General features: G+C 43.4%; 1 protein-coding gene across 2 annotated transcripts in view; it reads left to right on the forward strand.

Annotated features, from left to right (window-relative positions):
- Positions 1-27031, forward strand: part of cacna2d3 (calcium channel, voltage dependent, alpha2/delta subunit 3) — an 81192-nt gene that overhangs the window by 20877 nt on the left and 33284 nt on the right. Inside the window, exons 11-14 of one of the 2 annotated variants that reach the window (XM_052101544.1) lie at positions 8798-8911; positions 22470-22548; positions 23628-23761; positions 25632-25649. In XM_052101544.1, coding sequence (XP_051957504.1) covers positions 8798-8911; positions 22470-22548; positions 23628-23761; positions 25632-25649 — 345 coding nt within the window. The remainder of the gene's footprint in view (positions 1-8797; positions 8912-22469; positions 22549-23627; positions 23762-25631; positions 25650-27031) is intronic. The other variant, XM_052101545.1, reaches the window with a different exon arrangement.

The raw sequence follows: 27031 nt of genomic DNA on the forward strand, positions 1-27031 counted from the left end.
CTGTGAATAATCATGATTAATTATGGTACATTAAAACAAACATTAAAATATAATCATAAATAAATGTACTTTTATAATTTATTTGTCTCAAAGAAATTGCAGGACATTGGTTAGTCATCATTTATTTTAATGATTTAAAAACGTCTAGGTTATGGATGCAACCTCCATTCCCTGATGGATGGAACGAGACGTTGTGTCGAAGAAGTGACACTAGGGGTCTCTCTTGAGAGCCTTTCGCATCTCTGATCTATGAGAAAAGGCCAATGAGAAATTGGCAGACAGAATTTGCATGTCCCGCACCCGGACATATGGGTATAAAGGGAGGGAAATACGCCTGTTTCATTCAGGATTTTTCTGAGGAGCCGACAATGAGGTACGGCCGCAACAGTGGCTCAGTTCAGAGATGTGGCCGGTAGGACACAACATCTCGTTCCCTCCTAGGTTACATCCGTAACCTAGACGTTCCCCGTCTGTCGCTCACTTCGACGTTGTGTCGAAGAAGCGACACTAGGGGTCCAATCATGCCATGCGCTAAGCCGTGTACGTGTACTGCTGACACAGGAGCAGGTAGGTACTTTACATGACCGGCTGTGCCAGGCTGCACGTACCCTTCCCCAACGCCCCATAAAATCATCAAAGCCTTCTGGTTCTTTACCCCTCGAAGGGGGAAAAAGGCGCCGTGCCAAGCATGGAAGCAGGCCGCGCCTTTTCTTCTGTTAAGGCGGCTGGGGCCATCTTACCGCTATCATAAGCATCAGGGAAGGCGATCTTTCCCAGTTTTCCTATTCTTTCAGGGGGTAAAGACCCTGTGGAGACCACACCTGCCCAGACTGGGGGAGGTAAAGAGTGGTGAAATACATCACATGGGCTTTTAGGTCACATGTGAAGAATGGCGCGGTGGTAGATCCTACCATTGGGATCATATCATTGTGAGGGAGGAGTTGCTACAAACACGGCGACCGGGGGGTTGTGGGTCCGCTCGCAAGGGGGTCACGGCTTGGGTGTGACAAGGGAGTGGTAGGAACCTTGGGCACATAGCCCGGTCGCAGTCTTAGGATCACTTGAGTGTCTGCCGGATCAAACTCCAGGCAGGTGTCGCTGACAGAGAACGCTTGCAGGTCCCCGACCATTTTGATGGAGGCGAGTGCGATCAGGAGGGCCATCTTCAAGGAGACGAATCTTCCTGATTCCGACTGATTCTAGCGGCTCGAAGGGGGGTCTCTGAAGGCCCGAGAGGACCACTGAGAGCTCCCAGGAGGGGAACAGGCTCGGCCGGGAGGGATTTAACCTCCGGGCGCCTCTTAGGACCTGATAATTAAGTTGTGCTTACCCAAAGACTTGCCGTCTACTGTGTCGTGGTGGGCCGTAAAGTTGCCTGGTAGAGGGAACTCTGGCTTGGTTGATCGTGTTTACGACAGCAGGTGGTAGATCAGCTTGATCTACTGCATCCCGTCCAGGGGCCAGACGTGGAGGTTAATGAGGTCTGGGTGCAGATGCCAGACCATGCCCCGTCCCTGAGAAAGAAGGTCCTTCCTCAAGGGGATTTGCCAGGAAGGGGCTGTTGCGAGGAGTACGAGATCTGAGAACCAAGTCCGAGTGGGCCAATAGGGAGCCACTAGAATGACTTTGCACAGCACCTGTGCAAGCAGGCTCACTGGGGGGAAATGCATACTTGGGCAACCGCATGGGCCAGCTATGTGCCAGCGCGTCTGCCCCGAGGGGGGCCTCTGTTCGGTCGTACCAGAGCGGGCAGTGGGAAGTCTCTCAGGAGGCGAACAGGTCTATCTGGGCCTTGCCGAACCGTTCCTAAATCAGCTGGGCCGACTGGGGGTGAAGCCTCCACTCTCCACTGGGGAAGCGTTGTCGTGATAGCACATCTGCTACCACGTTGAGGTTGCCAGGGATGTGAGTGGTACGCAGCGACTTGAGTTGCTGCTGGCTCCAAAGGAGGAGACGACGGGCGAGTTGTGACATGTGACGGAAGCGTACGCCGCCATGGCGATTTATGTACACTACCGTGGTGGTGCTGTCTGATCAGATCAAGACGTGTTTGCCCTGAATTAGCGGGAGAAACCTCCGCATGGCAAAAAGTACAGCCAACAACTCTAGGCAGTTGATGTGCCAGCGCAGCGGGGCCCTTTTCCAAAGGCCTGCGGCTGCGTGCCCGTTGCACATGGCGCCCCATCCCAAATTGGAGCCGTCTGTGGTGACCAGGACGCGTCGAGAACACCTGCTGCAAGGGGACTCCTGTCCTTAGAAAGCAGAGGTCTGTCCAGGGTTTGAAAGTTTGGTGACAGGCGGGGGTTATGAACACACGGTGCGTGCCGGACCTTGAGAAAAGAGATGCTCTGAGCCGGGGTGAGCTTGCACTTTTCCCAGTTGACCTGAAGCCCTAAATGGCTGAGGTGCTTGAGCACCTGGTCCCTTTAACTTTCGGGAGTGGGCCAGGATGAGCCAGTTGACGAGGTAGTTGAGAATGCGGATGCCTGCTTCCCGAAGCGGGGCAAGGGTTGCCTCTGCGACCTTCATGAAGATGTGAGGGGACAAGGACATGCCGAAGGGGAGGACCTTGTACTGATACACCTGGCCGTCGAACGCGAACCATAGAAAGGGTCGATGACAAGGCAATATTGAGACATGGAAGTACATGTACTTCAGGTCTACCGCTGCGAACCAATCTAGATGCCGGACGCAAGTTAGAATGTGTCTTTGCATGAGCATTTTGAACGGCAGTTTGTGCAAGGCCCGGTTGAAAACTCGCAAGTCCAAGATCAGTCGTAAGCCGCCACCTTTCTTGGGTACGATGAGGTAAGGGCTGTAGAAACCCTTCTTCATCTCAGCTGGAGAGACAGGCTCTATCATGTCTTTGAGTAAAAGGGTTGTGATTTCCATGCGTAGGGTGTTGGCGTCTTCGCCGTGCACCAAGGTAAAGCAGACGGCGCCTAAAGGGGGTGGAGGCCTTGCAAATTGAATCACGTTGCCGAGTCAGCTGATCCTGGCCAGCCAGGGGCAAGGGGCACTAGGTTGAAGATCGCTTTTGACGTACCTGGCAAGGCTTTGCAGCGGGGCGGAGCAGTGTCGTGTCCCGAGGCTTTGGTGCTGATAGAAGGCTTGAAGCCCTTACCTCCCTCCTTGCACCCGGCAGAGGGCAAGTTAGTGACTGAGGAGGAGGTCCTGTGTAGGCACCCTCTAGACTCGTCAGAACCAGCCGGGCGGGGGACAGCAGTTGTGGGTCCGGAGATGAGGGATCCGCATCCGGTGTGCCGGGACTGCCGGAGTGTGGCACTGGGTTGCCGCGAGAACGGCATTTGCGGGCCAGATGACCCAGGAAATTAGGAAATCGCTCTTTTATTGAGTATGTGGATACCACAGCCCGAATGAGGAAATCGCTCTTTTATTGAGAATGTGGATACCGCAGCCCGAATGGGGCGGCAAAGGAAATAATGTCAAACAAGGATTCTCCTCCCAGCCCTCCACCGGGGGACAGAGTGGTCTTCTTACCAGCTCTGGAGCAAATGTCTCATTCCCAGGGTCGTCTGTCTCTGGAACACTTGGGAGCCTTCCGGGTCCTCGAGGATGTTCAAGAGACTGGGGGTGTGCAACGAGCGCTCGATGCTGGGGCTGAGAGCTGGGCCCAGGTTGAGGCGGAGCTACCTGGCATTTGTAAGCCGCAGGGGGAACGCCCTCGGCAAGCAGATGGAGCAAGGCCCGCGCTGGAACGGCGACGGGGCATGATGTGGGAAATGGCCTCTGTCTGTTTCTTCACCGCCGAGAACTGCTGGGTGAAGTGCCGATGGTGTCGCTGAATAGGTCGAGCTGGGAGACTGGGGCATTGAGAAAGTGGGCTTTGTCTACCTCCAGCATCCGCAGTTGAAGGTAGTGAAAGCGGACGAGCGAGGAGGCCGGATGCGGGCAGCAAAAGGTGTCCTCCACGACCTGGTCAGCTCCTCGTGCACCTCTGGGAAGAAAGGGACCGGGGAGGATGGAGGGTTCCTGTCGAACCCCGCGCTCACGGCGGCCCGGGCAAACATCTCGGCCATCTGGGCATCAGCCTCAGACTGGGTGTGTCGACCCAAAGGTGGCAGTCCTGTCGAGTTCTGCGTCATGCACCTTAATGCTCTCCAATGCAGCGGCGAATTCGTCATCTAGCTCGGGGTGCTCGAGGGAGTAAACAGACTGGCCTCTCATCTCAAGCCCGGATGGAAGTCAACGAGCATTCCGGGGGGCGGGTGGTTCGTGGGGATCTACCCGGCGAAACCAAGCCCACAGCCATCCCCAAATCTCCTCCATCGCCAGCCGTGTCATCCTCATTCCCGTGGGAAGAAGGAGTGGCTGGAGTGGCATTCCTCTTTAAGAAGTTATGCCACGACTGCAACGTTGCCATGGTTAAGTTCTCGCAGTGAGAACATTAACCAACCACAAATGCCGCCTCAGTGTGATCGCAATCCAGACAAATGAGACAGTGTCTGTGACCGTCAGGAGCAGAGAGAAATCATCTTTACAAAGACGTGTCCTGAAAAGGACATTCAACGCCAGCTGTGTGTTTGCTCTTTTAGAGAAATAAACTCTCTTTTAAAGCGCTGTCGAAGTGCCCAGGGGCAAAGCTGCACTGCCGTGCAGAGAAGGAGAAAGCCCAGTCTGAGGCTGATGCCCAGATGGCCGAGATGTTTGCGCCATAGATCCAACAGGAGACGCTCTACAGAGGTGAGTGGAACAGAAGTGATCTCAGCTCGCTGATCACACAACCGCTCAGCTCCGAAGAAGAATTCTGAATGAACAGATGCACGAGTCCCTCCTTTTATACCCGTATATCCAGGGGAGTGACATGCAAATTCTATGTGCCAAATTCTCATTGGCCTTTTCTCAAGTTCAGAGGTAACCGAGGCCTTCAAGAAAGTCCCCTAGTGTCGCTTAATTCGATACAAAGTTGAGTGAAAGACAGACGGGGAACCAGTTATTAAATCCAATGGTTTACTTACTTTTTCCACAGCACTGTGAAGTTTGTTCAAGAAAAACATGAAAGATTATAATTGTTTGTGTGTTGTTAGCTTAAGCACATTGTGTTTGTCTATATTTGTGACGTTGATGAAGATGAGATCCCATTTTATGACCAATTAAAGCAGAAAACCAGCTAATTCCAAAGATTTTTGTCACCGTATATCAAGCTTTCTTGGCAAGATAAACTTGTTCACATTGCCGATGCATTATAAGACACTATACATACAGATATAAATCAAATTGAATGCTGAAGTATAATAAGGTTTAGTTTAAAATCTTAAATTGTAATTTTCTCTGGCTGGCATTTGGTCTGTATAAGCACACGCTGGGTCTCTCTCACATGATTTTGCTTTTGGTACAGGTTCAGATGACAGAATTTTCTGGCATTGCAAATAGATATGACGGCTTGCCCGTATCTTTACCACACCTGGCTCGCCACTTGCGGGTGAAGTCTCAATTCTCTGTACAGTAAATCCGCTTTTGTGTTTATTATGCCCCGGACATGCTTTGCGCATAATGAATAAATGTGCACTGCTCCACGCAATCAGCTCCAGTGCTAGTGTGTGCAGTCGAGTCAAGTGTGTACCTCCTGGAAATGTACTGTATGCCCATTTTAGCCACATGAGTGAAGTTTCAGAATGTGAACCCTCCTCACCATACAACGCAATTCAATGGGGTCCAAAACTTAACTTAAAGGGCATAAATGCAGCACAAAGGAAATCCATATGAAAATCTTGACATCTAGCTCACACACTTCATCATGCTTGACACATACAGAAAGCTATACAAGTGCTCTGTGCATGTTCATGCTTGCGTCACTAAGACTGTACTCTTTGCACATGCGTCGAGCGCCAGGAAGTGTAATCGAGCTTCAAATTATTATCACCCAATGAGACTGCGGATACCAAGTTTAATATTGGAAAAGTAGTTTCATTAACCGATCATATTTTTTCAGAGTGTCACGGTCTTGTCACTATATCAGTCTGGGTTTTGTGTGACAGGACCATGACATCATCTTTCTATGTCTGACTTCCTTGTCTGGTTCGGTTTCGGTTGGTGTCGAGATCCGGACACGCATGCTCCACATTCTGTCTGTTATTGGCGTGGGTGCAATGCGCCTATGCCATCTTGGTGGCATGCACTAATATCAGTCGTTTATTTTTGTCTCTCACGACCAAGGACGTGCTTCGTGTTGCGCTGCAAGCCCAGGTTGTAAGCTATCTTCACGCTGTGCTGAGGTTCGGTCACTTCGGTTTGAGGTGTCTTGTTTTGTCGCCTGTTGCATGCATCGCATGGTGATTGCCTCTCCATATACACCCAGGCTTTGTTTAGTGTGAGAATGTATGGCATTTCTTTGCTAGTGTTGCCGTGCATTCTCTCATCTTATCTGTCAGTTCGCATGAGCACATGTTGCCTATTGTCTTGGCGATAGAAGCTCGTGCCATTTGAGAGTATATGTTTTTGTGAGAGCACTTGGTTTTGTTTTGTATCTGCTTTGCCTCGTGTCTCTTTGTTTTGCGTCATACCCCGCCTCCTTTTTTGCTTATTATTTTTTCATTAGTCACACTTGCCCTGCTTGTTAACCCATTTGATTTCTCTCCCTACTTTAGTCTCCTTGTGTGTGCTGTCTCGTGCCAGTTTATCTTGTTTGTTGGTCTTGTTCGAGTCAGTCCTGTTCCCTGTCTAGTCGGTCCTGCATGTTTTTCCCTTTTTCCTCCAGCCCATCTTTTACCTTGTTTTTCCCCATCGGGATAGTTTGAGTTTCTGTCTTTGTTAATTTTTGTATTAATAAAGTTTTTTGTTTTTTACTCGGCATTTGGGTCCTGCCTCAGCTGATTCTTGACACAGAAGAATTGAATTTAACACTTGAGTTGTATGGATTATGCTGCCTTTCTATCCTTTTTGAAACTTGACATTTTTGGACCCCGTTGACTTGCATTGTATGGACAAACACACATCATCTACTATTAAAATATAATTGGCTGTGTTCCACTGAAGAAAGAACATCAAATTAGTTTGATACGGCACAAAGGTAAATGTACATGATGAGAGAATTTTCATTTTTGTTTAAGCAAATATTAGCAACCTCTGAGCAATTGGGCCTCTTACAGGCATGTACTGCACACATAACTCCAGTTTCCTTTCTTGTTTGAGTCTTTTGTTCTAGCTGAAATACATCCTATTGGTAGAGTTGTTAGTGTAGCACCACATTCCTTCCTTTTATGAATTATGTAGGGAGGTACCTGGTTCAATTACTATATGCCTATAAAGGTGTAACACTCTATATAACATTATATAGAATACTCTTATCAATTACTTGTAAATACTTAAGTTAGTTTACCCAAGTAAATGTATATTTCAGACTCAAAGAATGAAATACCCATTTTGTTCACGTAGCAAAAATATAAGAATTTAATTAAAGTAACCACAGATGTTGAATATACAACAAACAAAACCACAATAAATAAAATAGAAATGCACAGTAACTTTTAATTAAGCTGTAACTCAAATGTTCCCATAAGAATGAAATACAATTTGCTTCTAAAGTGCTACGTTTCTGTTACAATTACAACTGAATAGTTGTTGACACTATCAACTATATAAATGTCACAGTTAACCCTCTTTTCACTCAGAGTACTTTAAAACTCAGAATCAACATAATATATAAACGTAAATATTAACTGTAGTGGGCCCGTAGCAGGCCTGCGACGTAGCTTGGGTTCGTTGGGCACAGATAAATAAAAAAGTACATTAAATGTAGGGATGCCTCAGTGTGAGTTTTTGATGGTTAGATTACCATCTGAGAGTTAACTGGTTTTACAATTATTTGCTAATTTTCTTATTATGCAACAGCGCTGATGTAAAAATTATATAACAATTGTCTAATCGTCTAAGTGGACGTACTGTATTTCTGTGGATGCTAAGGGAAGCCCTATAATAAGAAAACATGTCGTTACGTATGTAACCTCGGTTCCCTGAGACGAGCGGAATGACACATTGCGTCACTAAGCTGATGCATATATGGTGTGTCCTTCTACACCACCCAGTGGAAACTCTTCTACAATAAAGCCAGGATTTGCTATGGTTTTTAAGCCCCGCCCTTTTAGGCGTGAAGCCACAAATGCAGGCACGCAAACACCATTCCAGTTTTGTGTGGGTTACAGACCTACACGCCTTCACGTGTGCCCCCCGTCTCCCCCAATTCTACACCAGTCACGATGAACAATCGATTAAAAAACTCTTTCTTTACTGGAATATATCAGCACATCTTTTTGATTGGCTGAGGGTTTCAAACACTCAGCAGCCAATAGCATAAAGGAAAACCTAACTTGTAGTTAACAACACATTTTTCATGCCTCACCTGTGCATAACAACCAAACGCTACGTATGATAACGTTCTTTAAGGCATACATGCATAAATACATACTTTTTTCTGAACCAATACATGGAATTTTAGACTCCATTAACACTCCATTTCTGATTTAGAGAGCTATAGAAAAACCAAAATAATCTTAAATGAAATTACATAACCCATTTAATCATATAAATACATTCTAATGGATTAAATTAGGTTTATGAGTTATTGAATATCACTGAGGTTATTTATTATTTTTAGTTCATTCTGAATGTCATACTAAGCTCTCATTCACAATAAATGTGTCTCTATTTTCTGTTGTTCTAAATTCTTGTAATAACCTTTCTTTTGTCTGTATCACTTTCTCATGTCTCTTTTTTCCATCTCTCTCTCTCTCTCTCTCTCTCTCTCTCTCTCTCTCTCTCTCTCTCTCTCTCTCTGTAGATTAATCAGACAGGACGTGGTAGTTCATGTAGCCAGGCGATAATGCTGGTAACAGACGGAGCGACTGCAATGTATGATGATGTTTTTGCCAAATATAACTGGCCTGAACGAAAGGTAAGCTAAAGACTGTTAATAAGAGAGTTCAAGAGTAAAAAATAAATTCATCAAAACATAAATACCAAGCATTGTCAAGTAAAAAAAGCATTAAATAAAAAGCATTATAAAAAAGTATTCATATCGACTAGTCGGTGGGTTGCCAGAATAACTACTTGATTAATGCTATGTCTCGTGCATGGTCGAGCGTTCGGCCTTTCAAAGTATTTTTATTTTTCTTACCTCAAGCCCATACGGACATGTGCGACTCATGCCCACTACAACTACTTTGTAGTGTTATATGCTTTGTTAAAGCTGCACTACGAAACTTTGTGCTCTTAAGCGACTTAAAATTGCAAGGAATTTGCAGAAGAATACATTACGTCAATCTTGTTATGGCATTGCTCTTTCTGGCAGATGCATCTCCCAATTTCACAGCTCAAAATACAAATTATTTTTATAGGCTTACAGTAGTGAATCAGGGTAAGGTAAGGACATTGTTTTGAACACTGATTGTTTATGTACTCAATCAATAATGTCAATTTGTTAATTTTTTACCAAAAAATAGTGCACATAGGGCAGCTTTAAATGTACAGTCAATGGAAGGCGAATGAGCAGACGACACACACAGACATGAACTGCCCGCATGTCAAGAAAATCGGGGCTGAAGATGGACAGTCAGCACGTATAGTGCTGATGACAAATTTTGCATCACATATACTGGGAGCAAGACTTCAAGTATACTTTGGCCTTGCGTCTGTACATGCCCCTGGAGTTGACTGTACTAAAAAGTTTCACAAAGCAGTTGTAGCTGTAGAATGCTTCATAGTCAATAGAGCATACTTTGAAAAGTTAGAATGCCCAACCACGATGAGACCTAGCCTTTATCGGTCTTAAGGAAGCCTTGTATCATTAGGCTGGTTTTCTGTTCACCGGCTTCTTAGGAGCATTTACATAAAGTACATTCTCTCACTCAGAACAGCTAGACAGTTTACAATGCATTGGAACAGAACTAAGGGTGTTTTTAAAGAATCTCAGATTCAGTGGCATACCCAAAATTAAAGGCATATAACTAGACACATAAAAAAACAAGGAGGGTCAAGTGTTTGATATCATTGTAAAGAAACATTTAAAAATTTGTAATGATACATATTATGATACATTTTTACACTAAGAAACTGCTGAAAAAAATCACAAAAAAACTTGAGGCAAATCTTTTCTTCATTTTTTACATTACATTATATATCTCTGGGTGTAAATATGGTGGCTCTGAAAAACTTTTCAGAGCTTTTGTTTTGTTCCCAATCATGTCAACTGTAACTGAGTAAAATGTTGTGTTGATTGATCAAAGCAATCAAAAGTTATAGCATTACAAATATAATTCATCGTAGTGCACAAAAACTTCCCCAAGTGTCCAAATGCCTCTCCTAAAAAATAAAACATAATGATTGTACATAAGGTCTAATTACACATGGAAACTGAACAATGACTAAAGGTTTGCATAGCATGCTGATATCATTTTAGTAATTTCACAGAATGAGTTTCATTCCGTGCCATTTAAGTGATCTTTGGTCATGTACTTGGCACCATCTCATGGTGGCCATATGTAACAGTCACCAATCACATGTCTCTCTGCCCAAATATGGATGAAGATTTGAACCAATCTGAACCCAATCTGACTGATTTAGCATTCTATGACGCTACATCATTATGGCACCACAAACAATATCAAAACTAAAAACCAACCAGTAGGTTGTTGATGACTATTTGACCATCAAAAATAAATTCCTAATGTACTTATTATGTACTTATTAATATATTATGTAGCTAATTTCTTTCTTTCAAGAATGCCTTGGACAGTATATCTACTTATTTTAAAGTCTAAGGTTAATATGTTTTCCTAGACTTTATATGTTTAGTTATCATTGAATTTTTTCACCCCTACTTGAGTGCATAATTCCCTTGTGAGAACATGTTGACATTTTGAGGAATTGTGCTCCATTCCTCAGGCAAACTCCCCATCGGTGGTTGTTTGAAAAAGTGTTTTAATGTGTATTGGATTGCTGACAGCACTGGCGTATTTGACACTCTTCAAACATGGGGGAAAAGTGTTAATTTGATTTGGAAAGATTGCACATGTACCTGCCCTCAGCAGTGCTGAATCAGTCACCTGATTGACCTCATAAACCAGTGTTGGCCTACAGTGCTAGGGTTTGAACTACCAGATGTGTTCATAAAGGACTTGGCATGCACGTAAACATGTTAAACAGATATTCCTGGCCTGAATTTGCTGCGTGTAAGTCTGCTTCTCATGTCTTATTTGGTGGGGGATGAAATGCATTTTTACAGTGTGCAGAAGGTGTGTGTGTGTGTGTGTGTGTGTGTGTGTGTGTGTGTGTGTGTGTGTGTGTGTGTGTGTGTGTGTGTGTGTGTGTGTGTGTGAGCGTGTATTTATCACTTTGTGGGGACCAAATGTCCCCATAAGGATAGTAAAACCTGAAATTTTTGACCTTGTGGGGACATTTTGTCGGTCCCCATGAGGAAAACAGCTTATAAATCATACTAAATTATGTTTTTTGAAAATGTAAAAATGCAGAAAGTTTTCTGTGAGGGTTAGGTTTAGGGGTAGGGTTAGGTTTAGGAGATAGAATATAAAGTTTGTACAGTATAAAAACCATTATGTCTATGGAAAGTCCCCATAAAACATGGAAACACAACATGTGTGTGTGTGTGTGTGTGTGTGTGTGTGTGTGTGTGTGTGTGTGTGTGTGTGTGTATGAATTGCCACTGAACCACTGCTGTGTAACCGGTCAGTATTGGTTGGAATTGAAAACCATTTATACATGGGAGACAGGGGCAATGTACTGAGAAATGGAGAGATGAAGGAGAGAGGGAGAGCTGGAGATTGAATGATAGACAAATAAAAAGAGAAGATTGAGAATACAACATATTTTAAAAATGCTTATCCTTTAAAGCCTAAACATAATCTAAACATCTTTTTATCCCGACAAGATGCCTGTAGCTTATTCTGCAACAAAGTGTAACTTTACTTAATTTGTGTTGCAGTATGCTGTTCTGCAGACAATGAAATTAGCGAAAAATATTTGTTTGGTATACCCCTTAACAAATCTCTAGTTGCACCCCTGCCTTTTATGAACAAGTGGACGAATTAATGCATAAAATATTTAATCTTAAAACATATGGCAAAACATTTCCTGGCTTATTTGTTATACCAGTTGTGAAATTAAATACAGTAAATGTGCCATGGCAGCTGTTTTCTAATGAGTAGTCAAATAATCAAATTTTATACTGACGTTTGGAAATTGCATTGTGGAATATGAACAGATTTTTTTGTTGTTGTTGTTGTTGTTGTTGTTGAAAAGCAGAGAAACTGCTTTTTGAGTGTTTTCAGTGTGTTAGATACCACAAACATTCTAGTGAGACAAAGGCAATGTTCCAAAATCTATTTGAGCTGTCTTGCTGTCTTTAGCCTACATAGGCATTTACCTTCTAAAGCAGCATCCTCACTGAAATTGAACCGAATATATGACTTATTTTGAATACTCTTCATGGGCAGCAGTGTTAGGGAATCTAATTTGAAACTGTAGCTTCCCAAGCTGCTACTCGCAACCTAAAGTAGTTAAACTACAGTCAAGTTACACTTTAAAAAAAGTAGTTAGCTAATCTACAAGATACTAACAAGTAGCTAACTACATTGAAGATATTTAAAGACAAATATATTTAGATATATAACATCAAAAGATTGCAGAATTCAATAATATCACCTGATAGTTATAAATACTGTATATTTAATTTGGATTACAGTCACTTGCGAAAATTAACCATGGTTTTACTACAGTAATCATTGTTTTACCGTTATATTTGTATTTCAACCAAAGTAATGACAAATACAACCACAGTTACTACAGTCATGGTTACAATACTGTATTACTATAGAAAGCATTTCCGGTTACACGTGTAACCTCCATTCCCAGAGATGAACGCGTATTGCTGTACGCACTATGGGGAGTCCTTCTTAGACGACCTGATTAAAACCCTTATTAAATCACTCCAATTCTCTGATTGGCAATGGTGTTTGAGCCCCGCCCTTCTAGGTGTGCAGTTCGCCTATATAAGTGGGTGCTCAATCCCCATTTCTTCAGGATTTTCTGATAGAGAGACAAGAGTGAGTCACTCGTATCTTGAAACTCTGAAGTAATAGTGTGGCCAGCTTTCGTAATGTCCCATTCCATTCATCTCAGGGAACCGAGGTTACATATGTAACTAGAGACATTCCCTTTCGAAGCACTATGTGGAACCGTATCTCATCATGCAGCATTATGTGATGTAACGCCCCCAGAGGTATAACACTTAATAGAGATATGCATAATGAGTCACAGGCCGATGACTTATAAGACATATATAAGTGCATACATTTGAAGTCAGAAGTCTATATACACTTAAGTTGAAGTCATTAAAACTCCACTGATTTCATATTAGAAAACTATAGTTTTGTAATTTTTCCAACAATTGTTTACAGACAGATTGTTTCACTTTTAATTGAGTATATAACAATTCTGTGGGTCTGAAGTTTACAGTCTCTAAGCAGCTTGGAAAATTCCTGAAAATTATGTCAAGGCTTAAGACAATTATCCAATTAGCTTCTGATTGCTAATTGGCAATCTGGAGTCAATTGGAGGAGCACCTGGGGATGTATTTTAAAGCCTACCTTCAAACTCGGTGCCTCTTTGCAGAAGAGAAATCAGCCAAGACTTCAGGAAAAAAATTGTGTACCCCCACAAGTCTGGTTCATCCTTGACAGCAATTTCAAAATGCCTGAAGGTACCACATTCATCTGTACAAACAATAGTACGACAGTATAAACACCATGGGACCACGTAGCCATCATACCACTCAGGTGATGCATTCTGTCTCCTAGAGATGAACGTAATTTGGTGTGAAAAATGCAAATCAGAAGTGAAAATTCCAGAATAACAGCAAAGGACCTTGTGAAGATGCTGGAGGAAACAGGTAGACAAGTACAGTAAATGAGTCCTGTATCGACATAACCTGAAAGCTTACTCAGCAAGGAAGAAGTCACTTCTCCAAAACTTACATAAAAAATCCTGACTACAGTTTGCAAGTGCACATGGGGACAAAGACCTTTTTTGGAGAAATGTCCCCTGGTCTGATATAACTAACATTGAACTGTTTGGCCATAATGACCATCGTCACCGGGAATAACGTGCATAAACTGCACTTTATCTGAATTAAATGGTGGGGAAGAAGCCTTGCAAAGGAACCACCTGAGCCTGGAAGGGCGTTGATAAAACCTTAGGCACGTAGCCTTTTCTAGGTTTAATACAGATCTGGACCAAACTCCAGGCGTGAGCTGCCAGTCGACAGTACCTGCATGTCACCGACCCATTTAAATGAGGCCTTGATCATGTTTGCCTATCGAGGAGCCAGCCACTGGTGCGTGGTATGCTGAGATTGTTGCTACATAAACCTTGAGCATTGACGGGGTAAGACCAGCGTCCATCCGGAATGTCAGAATCTCAGTTATGGGGCATTTGACCGGGTCTTTACCACATGAAGAGCACCAGTTCACAAACACGTGCCTTTTAAGTGCATAGGGGGATCTTGTAGATGGTGCTCTAGCCTGTAAAATGATGTTCATTACCAAATGAGCCAATACTGTAATAAAGTAATCTCTTCAGTAATCAAAAAACTTTTTTAATGTAACTATTCCAATTTACCAATTATTTCAATTTGTAGTGGAATACAGTTACTTATATTTTGTATTGTATATACATAATCCCATTACGTGTATTCCGTTACTCCCCAACCCTGGTTGTGGTACATGTCTACATGTTGAACAATACACTGCAACCTCCAGCATCAGAATATGACCTCCACGTGAAAGTAAAATAAATAAGACAGAAATATATTACTATTGCATACAACAAATCATCGAAGTTATAAAAATAACACTTTATCATATTATAATGACCAACTCAACATCAATAAATAATTGTTGGGTTATAATAATAAAATGACAACTGAATTCCAGAATGTTAGTGAGTGAAATAGTATGTGTTGCACACCCTGTTCATAAAAAAAAAAAAAAAGATAGAAAAAATGTTTTGTATAAATATATGTATTGATTTTTTTTTCACTGTATTGTGAAAAAACTGGAAAACATGTATTATCTTTAATTGATTTTTATTTAATTAAACATTATGAATGTACTTGGCTACAATGTCTGAGGGGATGAATTTAAAATGATAATTTAAAATAAATTTTATGTAATTTTTAAGCAAATATTTTCTAAATTGGGGCCTGAGCTGGTCGGTTGTTTGGGTTTCAGAAATCGCAAACATGCCCTGGCTGTCACTACATTTAATAATTCTACAAGACAGCATTAGATAACACCAGCATCATGTAAATAAGATTTCATGATGATCAAGCTACTAATACATCAATCGCTCTCTCCTAATAAAAATGTAGCTTTATTTTGTGTATATAGCGCAGCAGTTTCTGCAGCTGGTGTAAAGTCACACACACAAGAAATTGTCATGATGCAGTGCTTCGGTTTGTCTCACGTGCTGCTTCGGCGTGTAATGTAAAACAGGCATTAGCATTTTATAATGCTACACTGCTACTCATTGGAAACTGTAGCTAAAATAGTTACTGGAAATGCTACACTATAAATGAATATAACAGCAAAATAAATAAACATGTTAGAGCATAAACATATGCTTGTTATGCATCTGGCGCCGCAGATGGCAGCTTCAGTGTGGATCTTTCTAGCATTTTTGTTATTTTGTTTGTCTGTCATGTTTTTTGTCACTCTTTCCCGATCTGTTTCACCGGGGATGAACTGCTGAATATTCAGCAGAGCATACCTGATCATTTTTTGCTGGTGTTTGATTATTTTCACATTTTATTAGGTGTCTTAGTTGGAAGTGCAGTGATGCTTTACAAGTGATCCAAAATACGCACGCAAGGGAAGCGAGCCGGGGCGCTTGTGAAGCTTCATCAATGTGGCTTTAAGACTCTGCTGCCAAGTCTTCATCTGGCGAATATCCACTCCCTCGCCAACAAAACGGACGAACTACTCTCAAACACATAAGGAATTTTCTAACTCTATTGCTCTTTGTTTCACGGAAACCTGGCTGAATGAAGATATCCTGGACAGCACGCTTCATCTGCCGGGCTTCCAGCTGTTCAGAGCGTATTGCGTTGCGGAATCATTGGGGAAAACAAGAGGTGGTGGAACATGCTTTTACATAAACTAAATTTGGTGTACAGACGTAACAGCGTATAAGAAGATGTGCTGTCCTAATTTAGAAGTGCTCTTCATCAACTTTAAGCCTTTCTACTCACCACGGGTGTTTCCCTCGTTTATTCTGGTGAGTGTTTATATCCCGCCACAAGCATGCATGAATGCAGCATTGCATCAGCTGGCTGATCACATCACAGACACGGAGCAACAACACCCGGACTCACTTATTATTATTCTTGGAGATTTTAATAAAGCTAACCTTACCTGTGAAGTTGTAACACGCACAAGAAGAGACAGTCACAATGTCGGGGTAAAACTGCTTTAATGGCAGAAAGGCAAAAGTACAAAGGGGCAAATCCAGAGAAGCGTAGTCAAGGGGGGCGTAAGGTCGAAGCCGGGAAATCAGTATATAACAAATGGGCAAATCCAAAGAAGCGTAATACAGGGAAGCGTAAGGTCGAAGCCGGGAGATCAGAATATAACAAAGACAAACACGAGAGTAGTAGAAACAGGGAAAGCTAGCGAAACACTAGAGCTGGCAAAGCGAAGGGGTAACTAAACAATAACCAACAAGTGTGGGGAGAAAGGGCAGAGTATATATAGAGGAAGTGAACCGTGCAGGTGAAACTAATATTCTGGTGATTGGGAGCGAGCGTGAGAGCTAGAAGTGGCGGGGTAAACTTGAGGATCTGAGTTCGTTACAGTACTCCCCCCTCCGGACGGCCGCGTTCGGTTGCGAGGAGCGCGACCTCTGGGAAGTGGTGCGGGACGATCGGGATGCTGGCGATGGTAATCCAGCTTGAGGGCTTGGTCCAAGACATCCCTCGACCGTACCCACGACTGTTCCTCAGGTCAGTAGCCCTCCCAGTCTACCAGATACTGCAACTCGCCACCCCGACGTCGGGAGTCTAACAACGCCCGGACCGTGTAGGCGGGCTGACCTCCGACATCGAGTGGTGGAGGGGGTGTCTGGGATACCGTGGGCGGGAACATGGGGCTGTAAAACACGGGCTTGAGGAAGGACACATGAAACACGGGACAAATTTTGTAGCGAGGTGGCAAAAGCAATTTATACGTGACAGGGTTAACTCTCTGAATAATTTTAAAAAGGCCGACGTACTTAGGGCTTAGCTTCTTGGAGGGTAGACGAAGACGGATGTCTCGGGTCGACAACCACACCCGCTGGCCCGGATGGAACATAGGGGTAGGTCGGCGCCGGCGGTCTGCCTTCGATTTCTGGGTCTGGGTGGAGCGTTGTAGACGGTCATGGGTGGCTCTCCAGTCCTGGGTACACTTCTGGGCCCAGGCATCCACCGCCGGGACGTCACTGGGATCGGCCTCCCAAGGAAAAAGGGGTGGCTGATAGCCCAGGATGCATTGGAAAGGGGTGAGACGAGTCGAAGAGCTGACCAGGCTGTTTTGGGCGTATTCGGCCCAAGGGAGGTAGGTGTGCCAGGTTTCCCTGGTTCTGGGCACAGTAGGCCCTCAGGTATTTACCTATCTCCTGATTAAGGCGCTCAGTCTGGCCATTGGTTTGGGGGTGGTATCCCGAGGAGAAGTTAAGTTGGATGCCTAGTCTGTCGCTGAAGGCTCGCCAGAAGCGAGAAGTGAATTGGGTCCCTCGATCTGACGTAATCTCCTCGGGGATGCCGAAGTTCTGGAAGACGTGGTTGATCATAAGGTCGGCCAGTTGGGTAGCGTTGGGTAGTCCCGGTAGGGAAATCAAGCGGCACATCTTGGAAAACCTGTCTATCACCACAAGGATCTCCGTCCGACCATCGGAGGAAGGTAGGTCGGTGATGAAGTCCATAGCAATGTGGGACCATGGCCGATCCGGTATAGGCAAAGGTTGGAGGAGCCCAGCGGGAAGGAGACGAGGAGTTTTGGACTGGGCACAGACTGGACAGGAGAGGACATAGTCATGGACGTCGTCCTTGAGTGAAGGCCAACAAAATTTCCTTGCAAGAAGCTCAGTGGAACGGGTGATACCCGGGTGGCCGGAACAAAGGGAGGTGTGGACCCACTGCATGAGCTGAGGGCGAATAATGGTGGATACGTACATCTTGTTGGGGGGGTTTGAGGAGGCGCGGGCTCGTTACCTTGAGCCTGTAGGATGGCCTCCGTCAATTCCCACCTAACAGGTGCTACGACGCACGATGTAGGGAGAATCGTCTCCGGCCCCGGGAGTTCAGAGCCGTAGCTGAAGAGATGAGAGAGGGCCCACCTGGCTTGTCTGGGGTTCAACCTCTTGGCCGAGCGAAGGTACTCTAGGTTCTTGTGGTCGGTGAAGACCACGAACGGGAACTTAGAGCCCTCCAACCAATGACGCCATTCCTCGAGGGCTAGCTTAATAGCCAGCAACTCTCTATTCCCGACATCGTAGTTTTGTTTGGGGGAGGAAAGTTTGTGGGAGTAAAAGGCACAAGGGTATAGCTTAGCGGGAGTCCCGTGTGGTTGTGAGAGTACAGCTCCCACCCCCACCTCAGAGGCGTCCACCTCTACCACGAACGGGAGAGTGGGATCGGGTTGTTGGAGAACAGGGGAAGTGGTAAAGGCGTCCTTAAGAGCTTGGAAGGCTTGCAGAGCGGGTGCGCTCCATGTGAGGGACTTCGGGTTACCTCGTGTCAGAGAAGTGAGGGGTGCGGCGATCTTACTGAAGTCTCGGATAAAGCACCTGTAGTAGTTGGCAAAACCTAGAAACCGTTGGAGCTCCTTCAGTGTCCTAGGTTCCGGCCAGGACAGGACTGCGGCAACCTTGTGGGTCTCCATCTCCATGGTTCCTGCAGACAGGACGTAACCCAGAAAGGAGATGGAGGAACAGTGAAAGGCGCACTTCACAGCTTTAACGAACAGGTCATGCTCTCTCAGTCTCTGTAACACCCTCGAGACGTGGTTGGTGTGTTCCAAGAGTGTGGAAGAGTAAATTAAAAGATCGTCTATGTAGATGACGAGGAATTGGTCCAGCATGTCTCGGAAGATCTCGTTCATAAACGACTGAAACACCGAGGGGGAGTTAGCGAGGCCGTATGGCATCACCAAATATTCGTAGTGCCCCCTGGTGGTAATGAACGCAGTCTTCCACTCGTCCCCCTTACGAATGCGTACGAGGTTGTATGTGCTCCTGAGGTCAAGCTTTGTGAAGACCTTGGCCTTACTGACTTGTTCAAGGGCCGGCTGGATGAGAGGCAAGGGGTAGGCGAACTTCACCGTAGCTTTATTTAAGGCACGGTAATCGATGCAGGGGCGAAGCCCGCCATCCTTCTTGTCTACGAAGAAGAAGCCCGATGCTACTGGAGAGGTGGACGGTCGTATTATGCCGAGAGTAAGCGCCTCGTCGATGTAGTCCTCCATCGCCTTGGTTTCAGGCAGTGTTAATGGGTATGCTCTGCTCTTCGGGAGCGGGACCCCTGGAAGGAGATCGATGGCGCAGTCGACACTACGATGTGGGGGAAGATTAACCTGGGTTTTCTCGAAAACATCAGCGTAAGAGGAATACTCCGGGGGAATGGAGACCGGAGATTTCCCCTCGGGGCTCTCCACGGAGGTTGAGAAGGCAGGAAGGGAGATACAGTGGGACAGACAATGATCAGTCCAACGCAACAGCTCCCCCGTGCGCCAGGAAATGTGGGGGTCGTGAAGCGACAACCAGGGGTGACCCAAAACTACCGGGTCCCTGGGCGACTGAACAATAAAAAACTGAATGCGTTCCTTGTGGAACAAGCCTACTTGGGGGGACAATGGCATGGTTCTGAAGGAAATAAAACCCGATCCGAGGGGTGCCCCATCCAAAGAATTAACTTTGAGAGGTGGCACGACCGGACTGAGTGGGATACCTAGTCTTTGGACCAAGCCATCGTCCAAAAAATTCCCCGCTGCCCTGGAATCAACTAGGGCTGGGGTAGAAAAGGAGACATTGTTACAAATCAAAACCACAGGGAGGCAGACTTGTTTCTGGGTAATGCTGAGAATGACGGACGTTCTCACCTGGTTTCTGGAGGGAGAAGGCTGGGGACAGACCGGGCATGAGGCAATACGATGACCCGGTTTGCCACAGTACAGACAGAGGCTCTGGGTCAAACGTCTTGTACGTTAACGTTAATGGAGCGCGACCAAGCTGCATGGGTTCAGATTTGGAAGAGCTTTCGAAAGTTGGGGGTTTAGACGAGTTGGAGCCCACTGAATGCTCTTGGACGACTGAGGGACTGCGAAAAGCGCGGTCACGTAGTAGATTATCTACTGTGATGGAGAGCTGAATATAATTCTCCAGCAACAGTGACTCTCCTCGACAGGCTAGCTCCATCTGTAGCTGGCTGTTCAAACCCAGGTGGTAGACAGTTAACAAAGCGGGGTCACTCCACCCGCTACCCGCGGCAAGGGTGCGGAAATCAAGTGCGTAGTCTGCGGCAGTGCGTGACGCCTGTTTAAGAAACATGAGGCGACTGCCAACATCCCTACCAGCTGCCGGGTGATCAAAAACCACGGCAATCTGGTGGCAAAACTGATCATAAGAAGTGAGAAAGGGGCTATCGGCCATCCATAATGCGGTAGCCCATTGCCGTGCTTTACCGGTGAGAAGTGAGATTAAAAAATGAATTCTCTCACTGTCAGAGTGTAAAAGGGGGTGATACTTCATGTAAACGCTGCACTGCATTAAAAAACCCTGGCAAGCGTCCGAAGAGCCATCAAACCGCCCGGAAATGCGTTGGGTTCATCAACGGGTTCAGGGACTGACACAGGTGGAACAGGGTGAAATTGATCCGAAATAGCACGTACCGTCAGTAGTATCTCCTGTATCTGCTGTCCCTGGGACGTGAGCGCTTGGTCATGTCTCCCAACCGTAGATCTTTGGGCAGAAAGTGCCGCACAAATCCGCTCTAGTGAGCTGCGAAGGTCCTCCGTGGGATCCATTGTGACTGTCGGTTTGAGGTTGGTTATTATGTAACACGCACAATAAGAGACAGTCACAATGTCGGGGTAAAACTGCTTTAATGGCAGAAAGGCAAAAGTACAAAGGGGCAAATCCAGAGAAGCGTAGTCAAGGGGGGCGTAAGGTGGAAGCCGGGAAATCAGTATATAACAAATGGGAAAATCCAAAGAAGCGTAATACAGGGAAGCGTAAGGTCGAAGCCGTGAGATCAGAATATAACAAAGACAAACACGAGAGTAGTAGAAACAGGGGAAAGCTAGCGAAACACTAGAGCTGGCAAAGCGAAGGGGTAACTAAACAATAACCAACAAGTGTGGGGAGAAAGGGCAAAGTATATATAGAGGAAGTGAACCGTGCAGGTGAAACTAATATTCTGGTGATTGGGAGCGAGCGTGAGAGCTAGAGGGGGCGGGGTGAACTTGAGGATCTGAGTTCGTTACAGAAGTGCAAGAATACAAACAACACCAGAGACAGAAATATACTGGACCACTGCTACGCCACTGCATATGGTGCATATGCATATGGATGCATATTGCCCTGTCTAACGTACAGCTTTAGCACTCTCTGATCACTGTCTGGTTCATGTAGTCTGAGTCAACTAATGGCTGATGAACTGAATGTGTTTTACTTCAGGTTTGAAAATCACAGTCTCACACTCCTCCCGTGCTCTGATCTTCACCTCACACACACACCAACACCTCCTGGAACCCCCCTCCTCCCCCCTCTTGCTACTCAATCTGCACTTATGATCTGTGAGGAGGATGTGTGCTGGGTCTTTCAGAAACAAAAGACTAGGAAAGCAAAAAACACAAAACCACTGGACATAATGACTACATACCGGTTGCTCTCATGTCTGTGGTCATGAAGTCATTTGAGAGACTGGTTTTGGCTTACCTGAAGGACATCACTGGACCTCTGCTGGACAGAACAGTCCCAGAACAATGCCCAGAACCGCTTTTAACCTCTTCTTTACACATGAACAATTAAACGGACTCCCCCGTAGTTCAAAAATGTAAATAAATATCTCATGTACATATGTAAATTCATATATTTATTTCAATAACTTTACTTACCCCTACCTTGGTTTATATTCTGTGTCTAATTGTAACGATTCCTTGTATACATGAGAACACTTGGCAAAAAACTCATTCTGAATCTGATACATGACACAAATAAATATTGGGTAAAACCAGTGGTGTAACTACAAGCAGTGCAGGGTGTACTGGCCGTTACAGTCAACTGAAAGGACATGTTAAAAATGTCTGAGGGCCCAATGGGCAAAGAAATCGGCCAAGGGGAACAAGGCATACATAACGATATAGATTGGAAACAACACAAATAAATATTTTTCTTTCTCTGCACAGGTTAGAATATTCCCCTACCTGATTGGCCGAGAATCTGCGTTTGCTGATAATCTAAAATGGATGGCGTGTGCCAATAAAGGTTTGTCATTTACTTTCAGAGATTTTTTAAATGATGAGTTGACTTTGATTTACATTAAATGCAAATTTTCGCTAATTAGTTAATCAATTAGCCTGCCCAGTATGGAAGCTTCAGTTCAGCATCCAAACGTGACGGTGTGTTAGTGAGCCAGTGCTGTGGGTTCATTAGTTTGAAGGCTGGAGGAAATCACGCGGGTAGTGAGCACTTGATGGAAGTGCGACGGAAATTGGCTCAGCTCGCACAGCTGACATGCAGAGGTCAAGGGTCAACTCAGCCTAAATCACTCTTCCTGTCAGCTCGGCTCCCTTGGCTGCACAGCATTGATCACTCCCATGTGCCCGCGCCACGGATGAATGAACGCGGGATGAGGAACACACTCTCTCTCTTTCTCTCACACACACACATGCTGAAAATTCGTAGCTCTGCACCTGGAGCCACTGCAGTAGTACTCGCACATTTTCAACACAGCTAAAAGGATGGAAATAAAAAATTCCAGCAACACAAGCCTGTATATATAATGCATTACAAGGCTATTCGGAATACATTACAAAACATTAATAATGACTTAAAATACACTATATGATACATTCAATCGTTTTATAAATAATTTTAACCATCATTATAATATATTATCATGCTTTAACCTTTCATGATCATAACTCTTCATAACTATTAATGGTAATACGTTTTAGAGCATAATGCACTATTATGAAATGTAGAAGTTATAATGTATTGTTTTGATGTGTCGTAATTATTTATGAAAAGATTCTGTATAATTAATTTTTATGTCTATTACATGACATTATTACTAAATTTAAAATGCATTATACTGTATATTGTATAACACTTTTTATCATAAAAAGTGTCAGCACACCTTTATACATAATTTCTACATGGTTAGGGTTACTGTAGCTTGTATTTTGCTTGTTTTTTCGGTTGACTACTAATCTGAATATTGGTGGTCATGGCTCTACAATAATAATCAACCATGTGGTCCATCATCCAGTGTTGAGTTATGTGCATTTCTGATACCTTATTTGTTAATTTGCGGTGTTGCTGTGGTCATGTGTTTTATGCAGGTTATTTTAGTCAGATTTCTACCCTGGCTGATGTACAGGAGAATGTGATGCGGTATTTACATGTGATGAGCAGACCAAAAGTTATTGACCACGAACATGACACAGTGTGGACTGAAGCATATGTGGACAGTGCAGTAAGTATACAATATAAAGATAATCACATAATATGTATATGAATTTTACTTTGTATAGCAACTCCTTACAAAGTCCCTTACCATACCATGCTAACCATACTTTACCCCACATTGTAGATAAAACAGTTATTGTTTATACAATAAACTGTGGTTGTTATTAGCCACCACTATAAAACTTCATACACTGTTTGAAGAAGATCCCATATTAATGTATTAGGATTTTACTGTAGTAACAATAACTGTGCAATATGCTAATTGCTTTGTTAGAGAACCTAAAATGAGCTTCATGTTGTGACATCTAAATGAACAGTTTTAATTCAAGGAGAAAATAAAATGTATTATGACTTATTCAACCTCACTATATTAGGTTACACCAACAAAATAACTTTTTGAGGGTGAGATCAGGTAAAAGTAGCTCTATAAAGAGATTAAAAAATATATATATTTATATATATATATGTGTGTGTCATCCTTTACTCACCTTCATGTTGTTATATACATGTTTTAACTTTTTCTGTGGAACACAATGTTAGGAAATGCCTGACTTGGGCTACGTCCACACTAATAAGTTTTCATTTGAAAGCGCATCTTTTTCTCTATGTTTTGGCTTTCCGTCCAGACTGAGATGGCATTTTTGTCAGCGAAATCTGAGCTTTATGAAAATGCTCTCCCAAGTGGATAAATTTGAAAACGTCATCTTTGCGTTGTAGTGTGGATGGGGAAGACAGAGATGCAGTATCTGAAAACGATGACACAATTGCTGTCATGTGATGCAGTCAAGTAATCCATTCAACCAACCAAATCAATCAAGATGGCGGCCTGTGTTATAGTGGTGCTGTTGTGCCTGATGTTCACTTTGATTGGTAAATATAAATGTTACTTTGTACAAACTTTAAATTGCATTCCTTTAAAGGCATTGGGAAGTTTACTTGTATTTCAGGCCGTACATGCAACGACGATTTTTCATGCGCAGTAAGGAGATTTAAGCATTTTCATACGTTTCATTGTGGACAAGCAACTTTTGTAAAATGCTTGAAAACTGCAGAGTGGAAGGAGAGGGTTTCTAAAATGAATTTAAATTTTTTTATTTATCCAGTTTAATGTAGACGTAGCCTAAATCACCAATGGTAATCTGGCATATTCCCGGTGGGCCTACGCACTTTGGGGCCATTCAGGTGCGGACTGGCCATCGGGAAAAACCAGCGGGCTGGTGGGTCGGCCGCAAAACGGTCCGAATGGGCTAAAATGAGGTCGCAGAACTGACCACAGAACGGCGCCGCGATATGCAGCCAAGCCGCTCCACTTTTGGGCAAGTTGCTATGTAAAATCCTGGGCCGATTTCTCTTCCCAGTCCAGCCCTTATCACTATCATAGTATTTAAAACAGAACTGCGTCCACATTGATAAAATGTCTTCCTTTTGTGTTCCATGGAAGTAAGTCAAACAGTAAGGGTTTGAAACAAAATGACTGTGAGTACATAATGACATAATTTCATTTTTTGGGAGAATTAAACCTAGTATCAACCTTTTTACACTTTCACTTTTTACAGTATGGTAACAGAAATTTTTGTTTGAAACTATGGTTGTCATGGTAAATGTTTGGGGCATTTTGTCTGAAAAATCTAAAATAATTGATCTACTGAATGAGTGTGTGTGTGTGTTCTACACTCACCCCCCTTCATGAAATGCAGCTCAGTCCTCATTAGTAGCTTCGTTAGCTCCCTGAAGGTCTCATCAAGACATATCTCCATTCAGTGTACAGTATGAGAACAAGAACAGGTCACACAACGTGTGTCTAGTGTCTCTTGTAAGTGTGTTGACATAAGCACATGTCAATGACATGTATTATTTTTTTCCCTGTGTCCCTATAGCTCGCACAGGCGCACAAGGTAACAGTCGTAACCGGTGTCTCTGAGGCTCTGTTCCAAAACCTAGTGAGCTGCCTACGGAGACAGCATTTTAAAGCACCATAGCCATGCTCCTAACACAAAGGCTGTTCCAAAAGGCTAAAATTAAGTCTAAGGCCTTCTAATATACCTTGTTTTGGCCAAATTCTAAAGCAGCATCATATGTATCCTTTGGAAAATGCACTGCGACGTAAAAAAAAAAAAATTTAAGATGCCGGAAGAAGATAGAGAAATGTTGAAATATGCTTATTCAATTCATTTAAGACTGAAAAGTAGAGTGCAGTGTGGCTAAAGTGGCACCCCTTAAGGATAATGGCCCTTTTTCTGGTCCCAAAGTGTATCAAGTGTATCAAGATCAAATATAGTGATATAGTGTGTATATATAGGGGCAATAGTTACAGAACAAAACTATGGGTCAACTTAGGCAATACTTTTTAGACAGCAAGATACTTTTTGGAGTAACAAAATGAAATAATGCTTTTAAAAAGGAACCACTTAAAAAATGTCATTAGCCTTTTAAATTCAACCAATTTAATTTCTTTCAATCACATTAAGTTAGTTTCATTCAGCCAACATAATTTAGTTGGTTTAGGTGAAATCAATGTACTATAGTAGTTTTAACTCAACTTTATTAGGTTAGGTGATCCTACACACCCGGTCACGTATTAGGCTAATTATGCCTCCGCCCTGCCACACCCAGCCTAACAGACACTCTTTATTTAAATAACAATATAACAGAACGTTAAACATCAACAAATGTCCTATTCTCATCTTGCTCAAAAATGCATAAAATAACACTTAATTTAAACATTTGTTCACCCCATCCAGTGCCATGCAATAGCGTACTGTGAAATGGAAATCCAATTCCCAGTTTCATCAATGCTGCAAAAAGTATTCATGTACACAAATGGATTAAGTAAAAAAAAATAAAATAAAAAAAATAAAAAATAATAATATATATATATATATATATATATATATATATATATGTATTGAATAGTACACAATGAAATCAAGTCGTGACAAAATGTTCTAAAATGTTGCCGTTTTAGTTCATTTTAATTATGTAAACTGAACAACCTGGAATTGTTTTACTTTTTTATTTAGTATAGAAAAGTGTGCACCAACTCCTGTTAATTTAATCACATATGGCATTTCATACCATCTCAAGTATTCTATAAACAAATTAAATTCCATTGTAATTGGATCAGTCAATGTGAGCCCAATTTGAATGTTCTTCATAACAAATCTATTCCCCCCATTTAAGAAAAACAATGTGTTTAATGTGGACCTTTTTACCCCAAATAATATCCTTTCACTTATTAGACTTTTGTATTAGTATTATTATTAGTAATCAGCTTGAG

Source organism: Xyrauchen texanus, chromosome 32, assembly GCF_025860055.1.
Source record: "Xyrauchen texanus isolate HMW12.3.18 chromosome 32, RBS_HiC_50CHRs, whole genome shotgun sequence".
Taxonomy (NCBI): Eukaryota; Metazoa; Chordata; class Actinopteri; order Cypriniformes; family Catostomidae; genus Xyrauchen; species Xyrauchen texanus.